The 19,660-nt window shown below is 51.3% G+C and overlaps 1 protein-coding gene across 2 annotated transcripts in view; it reads right to left on the bottom strand.

Annotated features, from left to right (window-relative positions):
• The window catches only part of LOC118668394 (contactin-3-like), a 120,480-nt gene that overhangs the window by 40,385 nt on the left and 60,435 nt on the right, over positions 1–19,660 (bottom strand). For both annotated transcript variants that reach the window (XM_036333330.1, XM_036333329.1), the window contains exon 5: positions 10,601–10,696. In XM_036333330.1, the coding sequence (XP_036189223.1) occupies positions 10,601–10,696 (96 nt within the window). The remainder of the gene's footprint in view (positions 1–10,600; positions 10,697–19,660) is intronic.

The raw sequence follows: 19,660 nt of genomic DNA on the forward strand, positions 1-19,660 counted from the left end.
CCTAGTCTCGGTTCCTGCCTTTTGTAGCCACTGAAAAATCTCTGCTCTCAGAGGAGTGTGAACAAAGCTGTGGCACGGCTACACCAGGGACTACCACGCAGCTGCAGAAAAGACAGGACTCTTACCATTTGCAACAGCCTGGAGGGACCTGGAGAGCATCATGCTCAGTGAAATGAGCCAGCCAGAGAAAGACAAGTATCACACGATCTCACTCGTGTGGGAGCTAATGATCAAAATAAACTGACGAACAAAACAGATCCAGAGACACAGGAGCATCAAACAGACTGATGACTCTCAGAGGGAAGGTGGGAGTGAGTGGGTGGGTGGGAAGAGATCAAACAAAGAACGTGTGCGCACGGATGCATCAGCCATGGACACAGACAAGGGGGTGGTGAAGGCCTGGGGTGGGGGCGGGGGCGGGCTAGAAGGAGTCTATGGGGGGAGACGGGGGACATCTGTAAGACTTTCAAAAACAAAGATTTAACAAATAAATGAATACGTCTCTGCTCTCAACTTCTATGAAAACTGAGGCCGTCCCATAGGACTTCCCTGGTTGCTCAGTGGTAGTTGCAAAATAGCCCCGGATGTAAAACACAGCACAGAGAACGTAGCCAATAATGCTGCCATCACCACGGATGGGGTGGGGGTATGGTTGTCAGCCAGTGTGCTGTACACCTGACACTAACACAAAGTAATACTGAATGTCAACACTAATTGACAAAACAAAAAAAACATGCAATACAAACTATAGCATTTGAATAATTTGAGATTTTCCTGTGTTATTTTAAAACAAAGGTTCATAGAAAATAGCCTCACAATCCAGTAACATATTCAACTTTATGGAAAACTTGCCTTAAAGAAACTATAAACTTCACCTTAATAATTATATTTAACAAGCATGTCCTGATAAGTTATATTCTAAGGGCAGCTAAAGTAGTCTTTGAATACACAACAGATTCTCCCCATTTTTCTTTTCTTTTTTAAAAAATATATTTTATTGACTTTTTTTACAGAGCGTAAGGGAGAGGAACAGAGAGCCAGAAACATCGGTAAGAGAGAAACATCGATCAGCTGCCTCCTGCACACTCCCTACTGGGGATGTGCCCGCAACCAAGGTACATGCGCTTGACCGGAATTGAGCCTGGGACCTTTCAGTCCGCAGGATGACGCTCTATCCACTGAGCCAAACCGGTTAGGGCCCCATTTTTCTTCACAGGGCCCCTCACACAGCTGCCCACAGGTGCCCACAGGACGGAAAAGGACTGGTCTCGCAGCCTCCCCAGGAAGGAAGCCCCGGAGGGTGGTTGTCCCTGTGGCAGGACGTCTGATGGAATCCGGGGGCTCAGATTTAACGATCATTTTAGTTTCTTAAGTTTTTTCAAAGTTTTGGTTTGATTATTGAAGCTAATTCGAGCTGGTTTCCACACTGGAGACCAACACGTGAACTCTCGGCGACTGTCCCGCACAATTGGTTAATTTTTCGGCTCAGACTTGCAATGTCAACACCCAGCTTCAGCCGACTCCACGTACAAGTTACTGACAGCAGCAATTAAGGTGTTTATCACGGGACTTTAATTATTAAAATTATTGACCCCTACCTCTCAATCGTGCATATTGGAGGAGATATTTATGGACACGCTTTATGGGATTCCACTGGCTTTGATATTTGTGAAGAGACTAAATTAAATTAAATCACCCTGATATTGACACTGGATGAAAAGGTTAGATTAATTTGGGAATTATGTTAGCACACTGCTCAATACAGTAAGCTTTCTAGTCACAAGAGAGAAAACAGGTCCCCCCCCCCCCTTTTCAAGGGAAGCCTATGTCTGGCTTCTACACAATCTATACGGTGTCCCCCCAAAATGTGTACACACTCCAACAGTTGACAACTCACTTCATTTTCACTCCTTTTCAGGTTTAACTGATGTGACATAATGGGTGAAGCCAGACCAAGCTTTGAACAAAGAACATGCACCCTAAAGTGCCCTGGGACTTGTTTATGGGAAAGACATAAAAGGTAGAGTTTACGGTACAAAGCCAGCAACAGTAACAGTGGGTGAAAGGAAGGCGCACAGATACCGCACGAAGTGGTTCTTGACGTTGGCGATCCATTGCTTCCCGTGACCAGCTGGGCCTGGGCCCGAACGGGCATCCGTGTGAAAACAGGCGGTGACATAAAACATGTTTCTGTAGATTCTTTTACATTTTGAAAATGACCTGCATGTTCGTAAACACTGACTTTATAACCATGCAAAGTGGGCACACATTTGGGGGACACCCTGCATGGAAACCCACCTTATAAAACATGACCCACGGAAACGCTCGCACAAGGGCGGGTCGGGACGTAGGCCTGTCCTCTCTGCTGGGCTCCGCGGAGCAGCACGGTCATGAGAAGAGCATCTGGTAACAGTAACCACAGCCCCCGCGACAGGGGCGACAGGGGCGACAGGGGCAGGCATGGCTGTTACTGAAGGAGAACCCACTCTGTGCAGGCCTGTCTGTCCCCGCACACAGATGTCCCCTCCAGTCCTCACACCATCCTGAGCTTAGAGGAGTCACCCTGTTTTACTGGCAGGATTCCCGAGGCCGCAGGCTGCCTGGGAGCTCACACCTGCACACCTGCATCCTCCTCACTCACTCGGCGCCCCTGTGCCGCCCTCGCCTACCCCTCATTCCCAGCTCTGCCCCAAGTCCCGGGGACGACAGAGAATCCGAAGGCCTCGTCTAAGTCCGCAGCCTGGACCAGGGAGGAAGCCCGACGCTTCCCGACATAAACAAGGGGCTCCTGCAAGAGGCAATGAAGGTTCTGGGAACAGCTGGGAGGGCCCCCCGCTTTGTTCAGAGGTGGGCCTCAGTGTGAATCGCACAGGGCGCTCCAGGCCACCACCTTCCCAAGGGGCCGAGCTGTTCGGAACAAACCTGTCGTCCCTGAGCCCAGCACCGACTCCGGGCTCTCCCAGCGGCTCCGGAACCCGCCGCCCGACCTGGGTGGGAGCGAGGCCCCGGTGCCAGCTTCTGTTCCTGGATTTGACTGAAACAGAAGAAAAATATTAAACCGCCCCAACAGCCGGCGTTTCCTGCTTCATCTCTCGGCCCAGTCCGCCCTTTCAGAAACAAGAAAAGGCTGTTTCATGTCAGAGTAATTGGTTCGCGTTCACATCCCCCAGTCTCCATGTGGATGCTCTTTCTTCCTCGAGGCCCAGGACGCTCAAGCCGCGCGCAGGGGAAAACGGGCAAAAGCAGACTCAGCTCCTTGGGAAGCTTCAGCGAGCAAAGCCCAGGCCTCAGCCAGGCCCCTCCTGGGGGCAGGACCCCCCACGGGCTCTGCAAGCATCCCCCCCTCCCCCCAGGGAGCAGACACTCCCACTGCGAATGCCACCAGGAGGAGGCTGGCAGTGAGGCCGCAGCCAAGTGAGACCTCAGTGCTCAGACACAGAGAGGGCTGGGGGGCCGGTTACCACACAGGCCGGTGAGGCGGCGGGGATCACAAAGGCGGCTCTGAACGTGTTTCCCCTCCAGACCTCAGTCTCTCCACCACCACCCACTTGCCAAGCCCCGGCCGTGACTTACTGGAGTCCTGTCTCAGCAGAGGAATCGGGCACGGACGGCCTGGAATAGGACTGAGGGGGTTAATAACTTGGGTGGGCAGCCCCATAAAACAGGACCCTTGGGATTCGCTCTGACTTCGGCTGCCCACGCGCACAGGGTCTCGCTTTGTCTGCTGAGCGCTTCCTGGGGGTGGGGGGCGGGGGCGATGCCATCTCAGGTTACAGAAGTCAGGAAGCTCCATGCCATCGGAAGGAAGGAGGGATGGGTGCTCAGAGTGTGGGCCTCCCGTGGGCAGGAAGTGTCCGCTGTGGGCTGTGGGCTGGGAGGCAGAGAGTCCCGCTCAGCACCGGGACCGAGCGGTCTCCCTGAGCCAGGCACTCACTCTGAGCTCCGGTGCTCCCATCTGTGAAATGGGAAGATAATGCTTCCCTGGGCTGCAGCAAGGATGAAAGAAGCGGATGTCTCCATGGCACACAGTAAGTGCTCAGTGAACGTCCGCGGTTATTATAGTTTACGGCATTCTGCATTCTCCTACTTAGGTTCTTAAGTAAGACGCGGTCCCTAAACCGTCAGAACATCATAAAAGTACAACCTGTAAAAACTCCAGGAACAAAATGTGAAGGTCGCTATGAGGGGGGGAGGACTCTGAGCAGCAGGAAGGCGACCATGGTGTCCCGTTATTTCTCTACCCTCGGAGCCCAGCTCAGCGTGGGGAGGAAGCAGAAGCCTGGTGAGTTCCATGGTCCAGAGACACTGGGGGAGTCTCAGAAAGTCACGCTGCCCGGCCGCATCACAGAAACAGAAAGGTTCCCGTTTTAGAGACTGGCACCTGGGCCTTCACATGGTTAAAAGACTTCTGAATGGAGTGTCTAATTAAAAGGTGCCAGGAGATTTTATACCAAGAAAAGATTCTCCGAATTAACATCAGGCTCGCCTTCCCTCCTTCAAAGACCCCATTACTCCTCCTTTTAACTTCCTGCTTGTTAGTCTTCAAACAGGAGGTGTTCCATTGAGCAGATGGGACCCTGGCGTTCAGAGCCGCGGGGGCCCGTCCCGCTGGGGTGGCGCGGGAGCCGGCTGTCTCTGCTGCTCTTTCAATTAGAATCCACGGCCTCGTAATTAACACATTTCCCTCGCCTGCGGAATCTCCTCTTTGTAGAGCTCCAGGGTGGAAACTTCTATTTGAGAGAGACTTATTTTGGAAAGTTTTATAAGAAACTGTGATCGCAGGCCGCTGTGACAATCGTTGCACCAGTGTGGGCTTGAAAGTGTAATTGTGAGCAGTAATTCCTGTGCCCTGGCCGGTGTGGCTCAGTGGGTTGATGTGTCGTCCCAGGAACCAAAAGCTGGCGGGTTCAATGCCTGGTCAGGACACACGCCCAGGTTGCAGGTTAGGTCCCCGGTTGGGGCGTGTGCAGAAGGCAACAAATCAATGTTTCTCTTTCTCCTCCCTCTCCCTCAATTCAAGGAAAAATTCCCTGTAGCCATGGCAACACAACACGCTCCTCCCAGATGTCTACTCTCAAGGAATTAGAGACTGTGTGAAAGTCCCGATGCCCACACACCCCCTCCCAGGGGCCTTCAGGAAGGATAAAGTGGCGGCTCTGTGTCCCCAGCATCACAAGCAGTGCTGGTGGGGACCAGGGGTCGCACAGGTGTGTGCGGACCCTTCGGCTCCTGGCAACCTTTCCTAAGACGCCAGCAATAACAACAACAGTGGCATTTGTAGGGTTGACTTGCACTCCCAGGGAAACTGCAACCCAGCATTTATAATCGTGTAAGTTTGGGGACCCGCGTTTAATTTCAGCTACGAGGCCAAAGCAAAGAAGGGTTCTCTGTTCCTTAGATTTCCAAATAAGAACACACCCATGGTGGATGTGTGCAGCCACTCATGCAGAAAAGGGTATGCGCAGTTTAGGTAGCAAGAGCAATTTTTGTTTTGTTTTGCATTGATTTTCAGAGTGGAAAGGAGGGGGATTGGGGAGAGAGGGAGGGAGGAAAGGAGAGAGAGACAGAGAGAGAAACATGGATATGAGAGAGACCCATGGACTGGTTTCCTCCCGTATGTGCCCCAACAGGGGACCAGAGATGGAACCTGCAACCCAGGTATGTGCCCTTGACCAGGAATCGAACCCCAATCCCTTCAGTGCATAGGCCAACACTCTAACCACTTAGCCACGACGGGCAGGGCTGGAAAGAGCAATTTGCTGCAGGATATTGTGATTTGAATGCTGAAGATATATGTCATATTTCCAAGTGTGAAGTCCCAATGTCGCAGTGATCAATTTTCCCCAAATAATATGCAAATATCTGATAATTCCCATCTAGATTTCAAATTTTTTTTTTTTGAGTGTGATGGTGCTGATGTGCTTTTAGAAGAATGAAGTATTATATTTGAAAGATAATTGTTTTTTCTTTTAGGGCACAATAAGTTGTATGAATGGGAAACTTGCCCTACACATTATTAAAGTATTATGGAATTAAAATAGGTATAGCATTTAAATGATAATGAGCTTTAGAAACAAACACCTTCTTTTTCTGTGCGCAATTTTCTTCACGGAGGCTGTTTTCTCCCTTAGCAAGTCTATAATTTTGCCAAAAGGAAAAGAAACTCCGCGGACTCAAGTGCAGGCGCAAGGAGAATAAATAGCTAAAATGTAACAGCTCCAGGATCGCACGTTGCTGGTAATTATTCTGCTGCTGCCGGAGGAAGAAAGCAATAAAGGAAAGATACAGAGGAGAGTTTCAGGGCGAGCTTGTACTTATTAATTCCTTTTGGGCCTAAAATGACAACCCCACTGTGCTTGCAGCACCGGATCTTGTAGAGAAGGAAGTAAAAGACAAACGGAGTCCCGTTCTGAGGGGCAGTTCTCCGGCCGGTGGCCACCGCTCGGTGGGGTCAAACCACAGCTGACAGTGGATTCGACTTCACGTTTCGGTATGAAGCTGGAACTTGTGCTGTGTTTCCAGGTAACGCACAGGCTAACGCGAAGAGGAGCTTGAGAGAAGCGAAGATCCAGGGGACACGTGGGCGGGCTCAGCTCGTGTCATCGGGCTTCGCTGACACCGAGTCTTTTACAAACTGAAGGTTAGGGGTGACCCCGCGTCAGCTCGCCCATCGGCACTGTTTTCCTGACAGCGTTTGGTCGCTGCGTGTCCATCACACTGTGGCAACTCTTGCAACGTTGCAGACACTTTCACGATTCTCCCATGTGTTACGGTGATCTGTGGTCCTTGACGTTACCATTGTAGTTATTTTGGGGTGCCACATGCGCCCATATAACCTGACGAACGTATTGTGTTGCATCCCCCCAGAACCTTCTTAAAAAGCAATTTTGGAATGTCCTGGGAAATAAATATGGCAGAACATCACACAACTTTGCAGCCATTCCAAGGTCTCCCAGGTTATGCAGGTATAACACCTGTTGGCATTTAAAGGGACCACGTTCCCCTCCGGCTTGCGTAGGGAAGTGTAGTAGGGAAGTGTATCAGAGGCGATGTGCGCATAGTAGGTCCCCCACGGCGCCTGGTGGTTGTGAGCAACAAGCACATCTCCGGTGAAACTTCCGGTGACCGTATGTCCCACTGAGCCAGAATGGCCCCCAAAATCATCGGCTTCCTGCTGCCGGCTTACTCCCCGGGGAGGAGGCCGAAGGTCGCCCACAAGCAGAACAGACCTGCTCGGCCGGGGAGGCAGCAACCGGAGCCAGCGCTCTTCGGAGGAAACAGCTCCCCACTGGCCTCTCGACTCGTGTTCTATAAATCCCTGGGTTTAACACCGGAATATTCCGGGCGCACTTTTGAAAACCTGATCTGAGGAGAGCTTAAGGAAAGGAAAGCGAAACTCCGCAGAACGCGGGCCGTCAGCCTTTCATAAAAGGTTCACGCGGCGTAGGTCTCACCCGGGATTACCTCCCTGTCAGGTAACAGTGTTGGTTTGGAAAAGCATCACTGGAACTCGAAGGCAGGAACAGGGCGCCTGCAGGGGGAGGTGCGTTGGGAAGAGGGTTGTGTCCTCAGAGGGGCCGGGAATGAGGCCTGCCGCTGGCGTGCAGTATGAACTTCTCTCGACGCCTCTCCGTCCTGCAGATGCTGGGGTAGGTCTCGCACATGCTCCCCACGGCCAGCTCTGGGCAGAGGTCACGGCGACCTCTGTAAGTGACCTCCACGTGGGATCGGTGGGCAGCTCTGTGGGGAGACCCCGACAGCTCCCTGCTCTGGAGGCTCGTGCACCCCTGGTTCCAGGGCTTTTCACAGAACCACCTCCCCTCTGTCTTCCCGCGAAGCCGTCTCCTGGCCCAGGAGGCCCTGGCTGGGCCGGTGCTTGAGAAGTGAGACGGGGATGCCGCCAGGACCGGGACAGAGCGCAATCGTCCACATGTGATCCACTCTACCACTCCCGCACTTCCGTGGGCAAAGGTTCCCAGGTCCTTTTGCCGACAGACTACGCAGGCTTAGAAGAGGCTCCTGTGCCTCAGGGTTCAAGGACCACGTGTTAGGGCGCCGTAGGTTTGTCCCTTATCAGAGTCCTAATCTCGCAGTTGCTAGTTTGTCCCAATTCCTGTTAAATTGGTTCAAGAAATCTGTCTCTGACCACGTGCAAGACCTGGAAATGGACAAACTTAACAAAAATATGCAGGATGCCCCCGGTACCCAAAACAGAAGCTCCTATGGGAACTTTCAGGAGCCGAAATGCCACAGAAAATAACTACCACTCAGCCACGTGGAAAAGCTGTTGTGCATCCCCAAAATAACGTAGGAAACCACACCAAGCAGCGTGTAAGACCTACACCCACACTCACAGGGAGCGCAGAAACGACATGAGGAGTTCTCGGCGGGCCGCTGACCTGCGCAGGCGCGGCTGCCGCAAAACCAACGCTGCACGTGATTTTCCCTTTTTGCCCTTATTTGGGTCAAATAAAAACTCTCTTCAGATGTCTTTCCATTAGAGCCAACGGGTACCCGTTGATCTAGGTCTCTCGTCAACGCAAACTGGCGTCACGTGGACTTCTGAGAAGTGGGGAACGGCATCTCGGAACATTTCGTTTTTGTTCAAGTGCCTCGCACTTTGCACGATGCCTGTTTTGGCTGCACAAGAAGACGCCGTGGCGAATGCCACCCTGTCACACCAGGGCCTCTGAGGACAATCATGCTGATAAACGTGGAAAACCACCGGAATGAGGAGCCCGGAATTTTCCCTTCTGATTGTGCTGCAGGCAGGGGGCGGGGAGCCTGGGGTGGAGGGCTGCAGGAGGAGGCCAGGTGGCTCCCGCTCTGGGAAGGGAGAGGGGCTCAGGGGCAGACAGCGTCCCAGCAGGATGTGTAAACCTCAAATGGACGTGGACAATAGTGTGGTGACTGCGGGGGTGAGAGGGATGGGCGGGGGTGGAAGAGGGGATAGAGGGGGTAAAGGGTGATGGAAAACATAAAATAAAAATGTTAAAAATTCTTTAAATATTAAAAAATAAGTTAAAAACTAAGTACAAGACTGGGTTGCAAGATGCACAACACTTCCGAATAAAAGCTGTCGCCAACAGCACTGAGATGATGTGAGGAAACGAGGAAAAAAAATCCTCGAATCTCCAGATCTGCACCAACATTGACATTAAGGACAAAGGATTTAGGGTGGAGACCGGGGGAATCAGTTCCACGTTTCCGCTGAGTTTCTGCGTTTACCCAGGAGGACACGGGGCTCCTGCCTGGGAACTGGATGGTGGGCAACATCCCGCCCTCCCACACCGACCTCTTTCCAGCTAAGATAGAATTCGGTCTAAGAAAAGGACAGAGTGTGCACTTACGTATAACAGAAGCTCACACACTTGACCCCGCGATGGTTTTTCTGTCTAGTGGACAGATTTATCCGGACTTTGGGGCCATAACAATCTGTTACACAAGGTGAAGATGCAGAGGCGGCTGCGAGTGGAGGATGCGCAGTCACCCGGGGAGAGCACGGAACGTGAACTTGGAAACTGTTTCCACAGGGACTGAGGTGCTCCCTCCAAACACGGCCGCCTCCGGAGCCCTAATTAGCGGCTCTCATTAGTCTAGTTTGGAACCACGTCCTTCCGAATCGAACACAAGTGCATTTTTCAGGGCTGTAAGCCGTACCTTTAACTCTCTCTGGGCCTGTGTTCCCTCAGATAGTTGAGTGACTGAGGCTTTAGAAAAAAATGAGCATCAACGGAACGCCCTTGAAGAGACGCCCAGCTGTGGCCCGCGGGCTGAAGGTACCTCAAGCCCCATACCATTGACCCACACTGTTCAATCATTTTGGGAAAATGTGCCAACCTACAGTTTCCAGCTTTCTTGAAAAACCCACAGATCCGCTTTCTCATGGCAATGACCCGCTGGACCCGAGCACCGTGGGACCCTCTGGGAGGAGACCAGCCGCTGCTGTGTGGCTTTGGACAAGTTACTCACCTGCTCTGAGCCCCTGCCTGCCGACGCAGAATGCCAGCCGTATCCTGTCCTGGGTGCTGTGAGCCAAAACCCCACGTCTGACTGAAAAACAGCACCTACCACGTCATGATGGGGCAACCTGTCCCAGCAAACCCACCTCTCCATGTCCTGGGGACACTGGGCCCTGCGGACAGAATTCCTTCTATGTTTCTATGTCCTGCATGTGCAGCTCAGTGATGTCAGTGGGAGCACTGGGGGGTGGGGGGTGGCACGGTCAACAAATACCGACTCAAACACATTTCCGTCAAGTTTCTCAGCAAAGCTCTCAGCATCTCCTCAACTCAGTACTAAGACGAGGTAAGTGAAGGGCCATCTTTACTAACACAGACATGAAGCATCTCCCACACATCAGCAGGTATTGGACGAGTCAACCAATGAATGAATAAAACGATGGATGGATAAATAAATTAAGAAAAAAAGGCCTGGCCGGCGTGGCTCAGTGGCTGAGCATCCTGCGAGGTCACGGTTCGGTGCCTGGCCAGGGCACATGCCCGGGTTGCGGCTCACGTGTGGATGCGGTAACGGCACACAGGCGGCGGGCCCTGCCCAGAAAGGGACCCGATAAAGAGCAAAAGCGGGTGCGTCTTACCTCCAGAGTGAGGCGGGGGGCCGCACAGCAGGACCACGCCCTGGCCTTCGCGCACCGACACCGCGCTTCGCATTCTGGTTTTAAAGTTTTCCAGATCTGATTTGAAAACAAAACAAAACAGCACTTCAGAAAGAACGAAATCAAAATGTCCGTGCAGTGACCTCCTTTCTTTTGTAGGGTGACATTTAAAACCAATACCGACCCGCTAATCATGTTTCTATAATCGCGTCAGACATAGCAGGGCTGCCCCAAAGGGCAAATGGCGCAGGTGTGAGCATAATATCACCGGGAAAGGGGACCCAAAGGAGGAAACAAAACATCTGCGACCAAGTATCTACATGGCCTGGTCCCCACACTGGTCACAGCGATCCACCAAATCACAACCACCTTTAGCTTCTCCTGGCAACGAGCCAACTCTTCATACAGTTTCCTAAGATGTGTCATCATCAGGAGCACAAATGAATGTCATTCCACCTGTGACTGGTGGTGCTATTTATACACAGCGTTGAAAATATTCCACTCGTGGCTACGAGTCCTCTCGGCCCCACATCTTGGAGAATTCTGTGGGGGTGATTCACGGGCAGTGACCGAGTGGGGGGAGTTCGCAGGAGAGCAGTGAATTACCTCGCACAGTCCCCTTGACTGGCAGCTCTGAAAAAACAGAAGCTGTCTTTATTATCGTCCATGGAATGTTCTTCCGGTGGGTCATGCAGCCATCGAGGCAAATGCTATTTTGATCGCCTTAGTGGGTTATTTTTAAAACATTTAATTTCCTCCAAGAACAATCAGGACAGCAAATCCCGACTCACACCCTCCAGCTTAAACTGCACGGAGAAAATCCTACTGGTTTTATTTTGAGCAAAGCTGAGGCCTATGGAGGGAAAGGAAGAAAAATAATTTACCCCTTCGCGGAAGTCTCACTAAAAAGGAGGTGACTTCTACGGGCACAGTCGATGGTGTCACATTCCGTCTCCAGGCGACTGACTGCACTGTTGATTTGTGGGAAAATACACCCGTTTCATGGTTCCTGACCGTGGACGTGGCGACTGTGCAAAGGAGGCAGTGCGTGTATTTGAGGGGGTAACTTAGAAAATTTCCACTCTGCCTTGAAAAATGTACAAGGCAAAAGAATTACCTTTAAATTAGTGAAACTACAAACTGTATACTAGTACATGTTGACTGTTCTATGCACTTTAAATCTGTGCATCAGCCCTGGCCTGTGAATCTCAGTGGCTAGAGCATCGGCCCGGGCACCAAAAGGTTGTGGGTTCGATTCCCAGTCAAGGGCATGTACCTGGGTTTGCAGTTTGCTCCCCAGCCCCAGTCAGGGTGCATGTGGGAGGCAACTGGTCGATGTGTCTCTCTCACCTCAATGTTTTTTCTCTCTCTTTCCCTCCCTTCCACTCTCTCTTAAAAGCAATGGAAGACATATCCTCAGGTGAGGGTTAATAAAAAAGTAATCGGTGCATCCGAGGGAAATGAGAGAAGTGCTTCATTTCATTATCTCTGACTGAGTATTACCTTGCTGGTTACAAGCACGGGCAAAGCAAATCAGCGAAGCTCACATATACGTGGCTATAAAAGGAGCCAGAATGTGTTCTGGACTTACTGTAACCAGAGGTCCCCTGCAAAAATGATACGATAACCGAGCATTACGTCCCCTTAAATGTGTGAGTAAAGTGCAATATTATCACAGCGCAAGGCTCCTGAAATGCAGCTCAGTTAGCACTGCCAAACTGCACCCTCCGACGGGTCCAGGCTAAGCGGGGGTAGGGGAGGGGGTGGAGATAGGGGGCGGCATACCAGGATGAGCCCACATGTGAACAATAACCAAATGGTGCCTTTCTGACCACCCATGGGTGTCAGCCTTGCTGCTCTCCTGCCCAATTCCTGTTCCGGCGGTTACATAACTTCACACCGTGGAAGGGAGTCATCGCTGATTTCGGCCAGAATACGCAAAAAGGATGAAACAGGTCTAGAACAATCGTGTCTCCTCACCTTGAAAGGTAAGAACCTTTTTCCCCGAAGCACCAGTCAGTCCTGCCGGGCACAGGTGTGACCATGGCTCAGGATGCTGCATTGGTGCTGCCTCTACAGCCTGTGAGGACGGGGCATTATCTGTGGGGCCCGACGTGGCCGGTTCACGGAGCACACACATCCACACGCATCCACACACATCCACACAGCAAGAAGTGGATGGTGTTGGCTTCAACATGCTTCCTATGGCTCTGCTCCCAGATTCTTAGTTTATCTCACCCCGGGTGTGGTCCAGGGCCCCGGCCTCGTTACCGCCTGGGAGTCTCATTGCAAATGTAGGTAACTGGGATTTGTAGACCACCTGTGCACCAGGCTGCATCAGAAATATTTTTTATTATTTTTTAAATTTTTTTATTGATTTCAGAGAGGAAGGGAGGGGGAGAGAGATATAGAAACATCAACGATGAGAGAGAATCATGGATCAGCTGCCTCCTGCACGCCCCACACTGAGGATCAAGCCCACAACCCGGGCCTGTGCCCTGACCGGGAATCAAACCGTGACCTCCTGGTTCATAGGTCGATGCTCAACCACTGAGCCACGCTCCTTCTCCTGGAAACAAAGGTCTCCAGGGGCACCAGAGGTTTGGGAGAACCCAGAGCACCCGCGTGAAAGCTGTATTTTAAAAGCCAGTTTGGTTTTAACAGGGCCCTGGGAAAAGCCGGTGTTCTTACACAAAACCCCGCCAGACCAAGAGAGCTGGGATTTCAAGACCCATGGAGCCTTCTATTTCAAAGCCTCCCTGTGAAGCTGGGGGTGCAGCTGGGGAACCCTAATAATCGCTTCCCCACACACACCCTGGAGCCTTCCCCTCCGACACAGCCACGCGCCAACTGGGCACTGAAGAGCTCTCCTCAGGGGACAAGGTCCTGAGCCTGGGAACAGATCACACCACCGCAGTGAGGTATCTTAATTACGGTCGCAAACACTTTTTAAAACGCTTTTAAGGGCCTTGAAGAAAATGTGGAAGCGGTACCTTCAGCCAGGAAGCGGGGCGGACGGCCTGCCCCTGTGTCTGTTACTAAAACTGCGGTGGGATTCTGTGCAAATGTCTCAGACCCTGGGAGATGCTGCCTCTCATGCAAATGCAGGTTCTCCAGCACCTGAGTGAGCAGCCTGCAGGGGCAGGAGGAGAGGGGAGAAGGGGGGCGGGGTGGGGGGGGCAGGGGAGGACACACCAGTGCTCACTAGGCCTCAGGCCAGGTGAGTCCGGCCCCCCCCCTCCCCCTACCACCTGTGTCACTCACCTCCTGCAAAGCCCCTTCTCCTTAGGCTCCAGCTCCTTTTATCTGACTTACCCTCTTGCATTTGATGGGCGCTCCCTGCCCCTGGGAACCTCAGCATGTCTCCTGCGCTTGCCCTGCAATTAGCAGAGCAGTTGCTCAGTAATATTTGCCGAATTCCATGCACAAAGTGAGTCTAAAAGCTCCTGATCCTTGCACTCTGGGGTTTGGCTGAGTGTATCTGTCAGGGGGACCGTTTATAAATTTCATGGAACAGTTGCCTTTAAGACCTGTGATTTTAACGATGAATATTCTTTGTTGCATTATACCCTTGCTTTTATCTGCCACAGGAATATGTAAAGTAAAAACACACTAGCAAACCAAGGACTCTCCTAACGCTACAGGAAACAGCACCAAATATGGCATCCTTACCCCTGTTTACAAATAGTTTATTATTGAAGGGTCCCCTCAAGGGCCCATTTGCAGACCGGCAGGCTGGCTCACTGGGGGTGAAGGGGGAGGAGGAGGCCTATGGGCTGACATTCAAAGAGCACCTTGGTTACAAAAAAAGAAGCTAATTGGCTTTATTTTTCTTTAATGAAGTGATCATTTCATACTGAAAAGGCTTATCAAAATAAGAGAGAAACATCAACGATTACTTATGAACTGTCGAAAAAAAGTACTTCCCCAATTCAAGTGACATGGAGATTTTTTAAAAAGGATTGAAATGACTTCCCATGCATGAGCCTCTACAGATACACAGCTTTTAACCGATTTTCAAAAGAAACCCGTGAGACAGGTCACGTGTGTTCTCCTTCCTCCCAATTTCACATGCGCAAAACCAAAGAGAACTGGGACTTCGCCCAAAGCCACGCTGCTCACGGGGAGTCAGCCCCAGGCTGGTGGCCTCCCACCCCCCACCCACCCCCAATTCCTAACCTGGAGAGAGGAACATCGCACCCAAATGGCATTGAAGCCTCTCACTGCCTTCAGTCTGCAGAAACTTGGCCTTAGAAAAAATGCTGAAAAGGATGCTATTTGCCCAATTTGAAAGTCATATTTACCGAACAGTATTCTTTCCCCATCCACTCAACTGTTCAACAAATCTTTTCAAGTGCCCCCAGGGCCGAGCGAGGAGATGTATTTGCGCCTCTGAAATTTGTCTGCTCCCCTAACCTGTCGGGCTTTGGTTCTGTTTTCCCAACGAGGAGGAAACGCCTGCTCAGGACTCCCTGGGGCTGATGTGAGGTCGAAGGGGATGGTCAGTGACACAGCTTTCCGACGGCGCACACAACACCCACCGTCAGTGCTCCCTTAGTCGTCAGTCTCTACAGTCTGACAGCCATGTTTCTTCAGAGTCTTCACACAATGTTGCTCAGTGTGTTCACTGTCGTTTATTTATTTAGTGCCCACTCCCATCCTGGCTAGAAAGTGAGCTTCAGCCCTGAATCCTGGGCACGGGGATTACGGACTCAGCGTATGAACAGGTGTCATCGCATGGTTTATCTCCACACGAACCCACACAGAACCGTACGTTCCTGTCCGTGGGTGGGAGGCTGACCGTAGCGGAGGTCACTTCCTCGCGTGGCTGACTTCTGTTTTCTGCTGAGGAGCTCTTCAATGACTGACTTAAAGCTCACCAGGCAAAGAGCGAAGAAAAACCCTCCCACTGAACTTGGGATTTAAAGACAGGGGTGCCGTTCCCCCGAACTTTAACCCTGGGTCAGGCTCACGGTGTCACGCACAGTCATTTTAAAACTTTCACAAACAGAAGTATGTAATTGACAACTCATGGGGAATAATAAAAAGTTATGTTTTTAATAATGACTTCCTGGAAATTTTTATGAAGGCTTTAAAAACACTTAGCCAAGAAAAAAATACCAGCCTAATATAGTGATTTAAGAAAAAAAAGCGTGCGTATATTATTGTGTCCTTTTCACACCATACCCTAAAATACACTGGAGCATAGTAATAGGAGGATATAAATATTATGATCTCCTGCCTGTTGCCATGGAAACCTCACTATCAGTAAACCTTTGCATTTGCCTGTGTTTCTGGGGCTTTGCAAACAAGCAGATTCATGCCACTTGTTTCCCGCACAAATTACGTCCAAGGGCCACAAGCAGCAAAGAACAAGGTGCAAGTTATGCTTCAGACAGGCATCACCTACTGCACCAGGTGCCATGTGGATCCATCAGCCCAGGACACCCCCGCCCTGCGTGCCTGAAAGAGCCCCGGACAGAGGTTTCTCTGTTTAAATGTCTAACACACAACAATGTACACAAGTCAGAGAGCGAGCAAGGCACCGGTGCTGCTGCAGAGGGTAGGACGGAGGGAAAACGGGGCAAATGCAAGTACATCATTGTTAGAATAAACGTGGTAACTGCACAAATGGGGTCTCAGCCTTCGGACCTCCGCTTATGGAAAGTGCCAGAAACCGTGAAGCTGGGGGGAGAATGGTGCCCACAGGCCCGTGTCTGGTGCACCTGCCACCATGATGATGGGCTGAGCTCCGCCCTCTCAGAACACATCTCCCAGCAGTACGTGTCCTGTAACTTGACTTTTAAAATACGTTTTTATTGATTTCAGAGAGGAAGGGAGAAGGAGAGAGATATGGGAACCACAATGATGAGAGAATCATTGATTGGCTGCCTTCTGCACGCCCCCTACTGGGGATCAAGCCTGCAACCCGGGCATGTGCCTTGACGGGGAATCAAACCGTGACCTCCTGATTCATAGGTCAACGCTCAACCACTGAGCCACACCGGCTGGGTGTACCTTGACTTTTTCAACAGGAAGGTCTCTCCATTCCTGTCCTGGTGAGAGCTGGTTGATGTTCACGCGAACACTCGTTTTATGCTGTGACCACTGCCATATGGGAGCCACATGGACACAGACTTCTAACTAACACCACGGAGGAACCACAGAACCACGAGACACTGGCCACGTCTCAGGGCACCCGTTAGAGGGGCCTGACATTGGACGTGGCCTGGGAAAGGAGAGACGGTGACACTGTAAATACTGACATACTCACCCTATTCCCCGATGTGCCACTTATTACCTCGCCTATGGCCCCAGGAAACATACCAGGCGGGTAACCCTGCCGAGTCTGCAGAGTGTAGGGTCCCTCACAGGCTCTGAGCTCAGATGCCACCTGCTCACTGAGCAGCTCAGAAGGCGTCACCCCCCCACACACACCTGAGCTTCCCCGGCTGTGACACGGGGAGAACGTGGGGGTCGTTGGGAGTGAAGGGGAACCGGGGCATCACTCGCAGCCGTGGGAAGGACACTGATCACCGGCTGTGAGCACAGGCCCCCAGACCACGCAGAGTGTCCCCCGTGGCTGCTCCTGTTCACCAAGGGCCTTCACGTCTACTGGATGGCGCACCTCACAACTCGTTTTCTGCATCTTTTGCAAAGTGTTCCTTGTCTTTTGTTAAACAAACAATACCCACCCCTGTTCATCCGCATGCCCCTCTGCCTGGACGCAGGAGAAGTCAGCCTCCCCTGGCAGCTGGACACGCTGTCTATGTCCGAGACGGAGCATTACAGGCTCTGTGTTTCGGTGGCGGCCAGCAGGGCACTTCCCAGCGGTAGCATGAACACCCCCCACGTGCCTCTGATCCTTTTAAATGCTCTCCTATTTCTACCTGGCCTGCATGGCTCAGTGGTTGCGTGTCAACCTATGAACCAGGAGGTCACAGTTCAATTCCCGGTGGTCAGCGCACATGCCTGGGTTTCGGGCTCCCTCCCCAGTAGGGGGCATACAGGAGGCAGCCAATCAATGATTCTCATCATGGATGTTCCTATCTCTCTCTCTCCCTCTCCCATCCTCTCTGAAATAAATTATATATATATAAATGTCCTCCTCCTTTCATCTGGGCTTGCCCTATTTTATATTAATTTCCTCCTGTAAGCCAATGCAAGTCTTTTCAGCAGCTATTGGGCATAAACCGTAAATATCGATGCATCGTGTAGTAAAATGAACATCGAGTCTTTGTGGTTTCTTGCTGTGCCTGCTCGGGCCCACTCCTTTGCCACTCACCTCGCCACAGGAAGGACGGAGCAAGAGGAAAGGGCGGAACAACCAATTAATTAGGTTTCGATGAGGTTCTGAGTCTTAAGTAAATCACACCACTGCAGCAAAGAGTTTAAATCTGAATTATTTATGTACTCTCCTCGAGCCCCAATCTCTTTAATCATCTTTGCGCAATTAAGAAGAACACCAGCCATCATTTTTAATAGAGAGAATAAAAACCACCTTGGTGTATGATGATCCGCAAGGGAGCGAGGTTCCAGTGAAGATCCCAGGCCCCGCCCCCGAGGATTCTGATTGGGCAGGAGGGGTGGGTGGCGGGGCGGGGGGGGGGGGGTGTGAGCTGAGGGCCACCCACACTGAAATTTCAGACACAGGGGAGTCTACCTGATAGTCGGAAAACACTCGGGCATCCTTTGTCCTTCATGAAAATGTAAGTCTGGGTGAACTGAAGTTATTTCCACTCTGACATTTACCGAAACTTGGCATGAATCAGCCACCCCCAAACATCCAGGAGCCCAGCTGACTAGTCAGTCCCTGACTCAGGGAGCCCAAATATTGACCCAGGACCCTAACCTTCAAGGAGCAGGTTTGGCACATTGTCATCAAGCAAGAGACATGCATGAAAATTATGGCTCAGCAGGCGATGGAATGACACGTTTCTCTAAAGAGTGCATAGAAGTACATCTCTTTTTTTAAAAAAATGTATTTTATTGATTTTTTACAGAGAGGAAGGGAGAGGGATAGAGAGTTAGAAACATCCATGAGAGAGAAACATTGACCAGCTGCCTCCTGCACAACCCCTACTGGGGATGTGCCCGCAACCAAGGTACATGCCCTTGACCGGAATCGAACCTGGGACTCTTCAGTCCACAGGCCGACGCTCTAGCCACTGAGCCAAACTGGTCAGGGCAGAAGTGCATCTCTTAATCTATATATATAAAAGGCTAATATGCAAAGTGTCCCCTCGGGAGTTCGACCAGGAGACCATAGTTCAATTGCTCACTATGATGTGCGCTGACCACCAGGGGGCAGCGTGGAATGAAGGATGGCCCCGACCTGCAGCCAGAAGGACCCGATCGGCCCTCAATGCTCCCCAGGCCTAGGGATCCTACCCATGCACAAATTTTGTGCACCGGGCCTCTAGTTTTACAATAATGGGTTATAATCATAAGTCATCATGTGATCATTTAGTAGTGAGTCTATGGCTGTGTCTATGGCTTCACCTCCTGAGAGTTAATGACTCCAGCTTCCAAATGCAGGAGGCTTTCGGGAACTTATCCCGGGCGCTCATTCAGTCTGCAGGGAAGCTTGGTAACTGCTTTGCAGCAATTAGAAATACATTTTACACATACGTGTTTCTGATATACAGCTTTAAAAAATTTTCAAGGATTCCAGTTCCCAGACTATAGAAGGAAAAGCAGAAGCAAGCTTGCTCAGAAATACTAAGAAAAATGCCATACCCTTGGTGGACACGTGGATGGGGTGACCTTGGAGAGCAACGTGCTGACTTCCATCACTCTCCACCGAAGATCTGAATGCACAGATCTCTTCTGAGGCCCTGTTTACCAAACAAAAAGGCTGGGAACGCCTCAACGGTCATCATAGAAACCATTAGGAAGGACAGGGGTCATCTGGAGCCCTGGGCAGCACCCCCTGAGCTGTTATTAAAACACTGGCTCCTGCCCAGCCACATTGCTGAGCATTGACCTAGGAACCAGGAGGTCACGGTTTGATTCCCGGTCAGGGCACATGCCTGGGCTGTG

This window comes from Myotis myotis, unplaced genomic scaffold, assembly GCF_014108235.1.
Source record: "Myotis myotis isolate mMyoMyo1 unplaced genomic scaffold, mMyoMyo1.p scaffold_m19_p_13, whole genome shotgun sequence".
Classification (NCBI taxonomy): Eukaryota; Metazoa; Chordata; class Mammalia; order Chiroptera; family Vespertilionidae; genus Myotis; species Myotis myotis.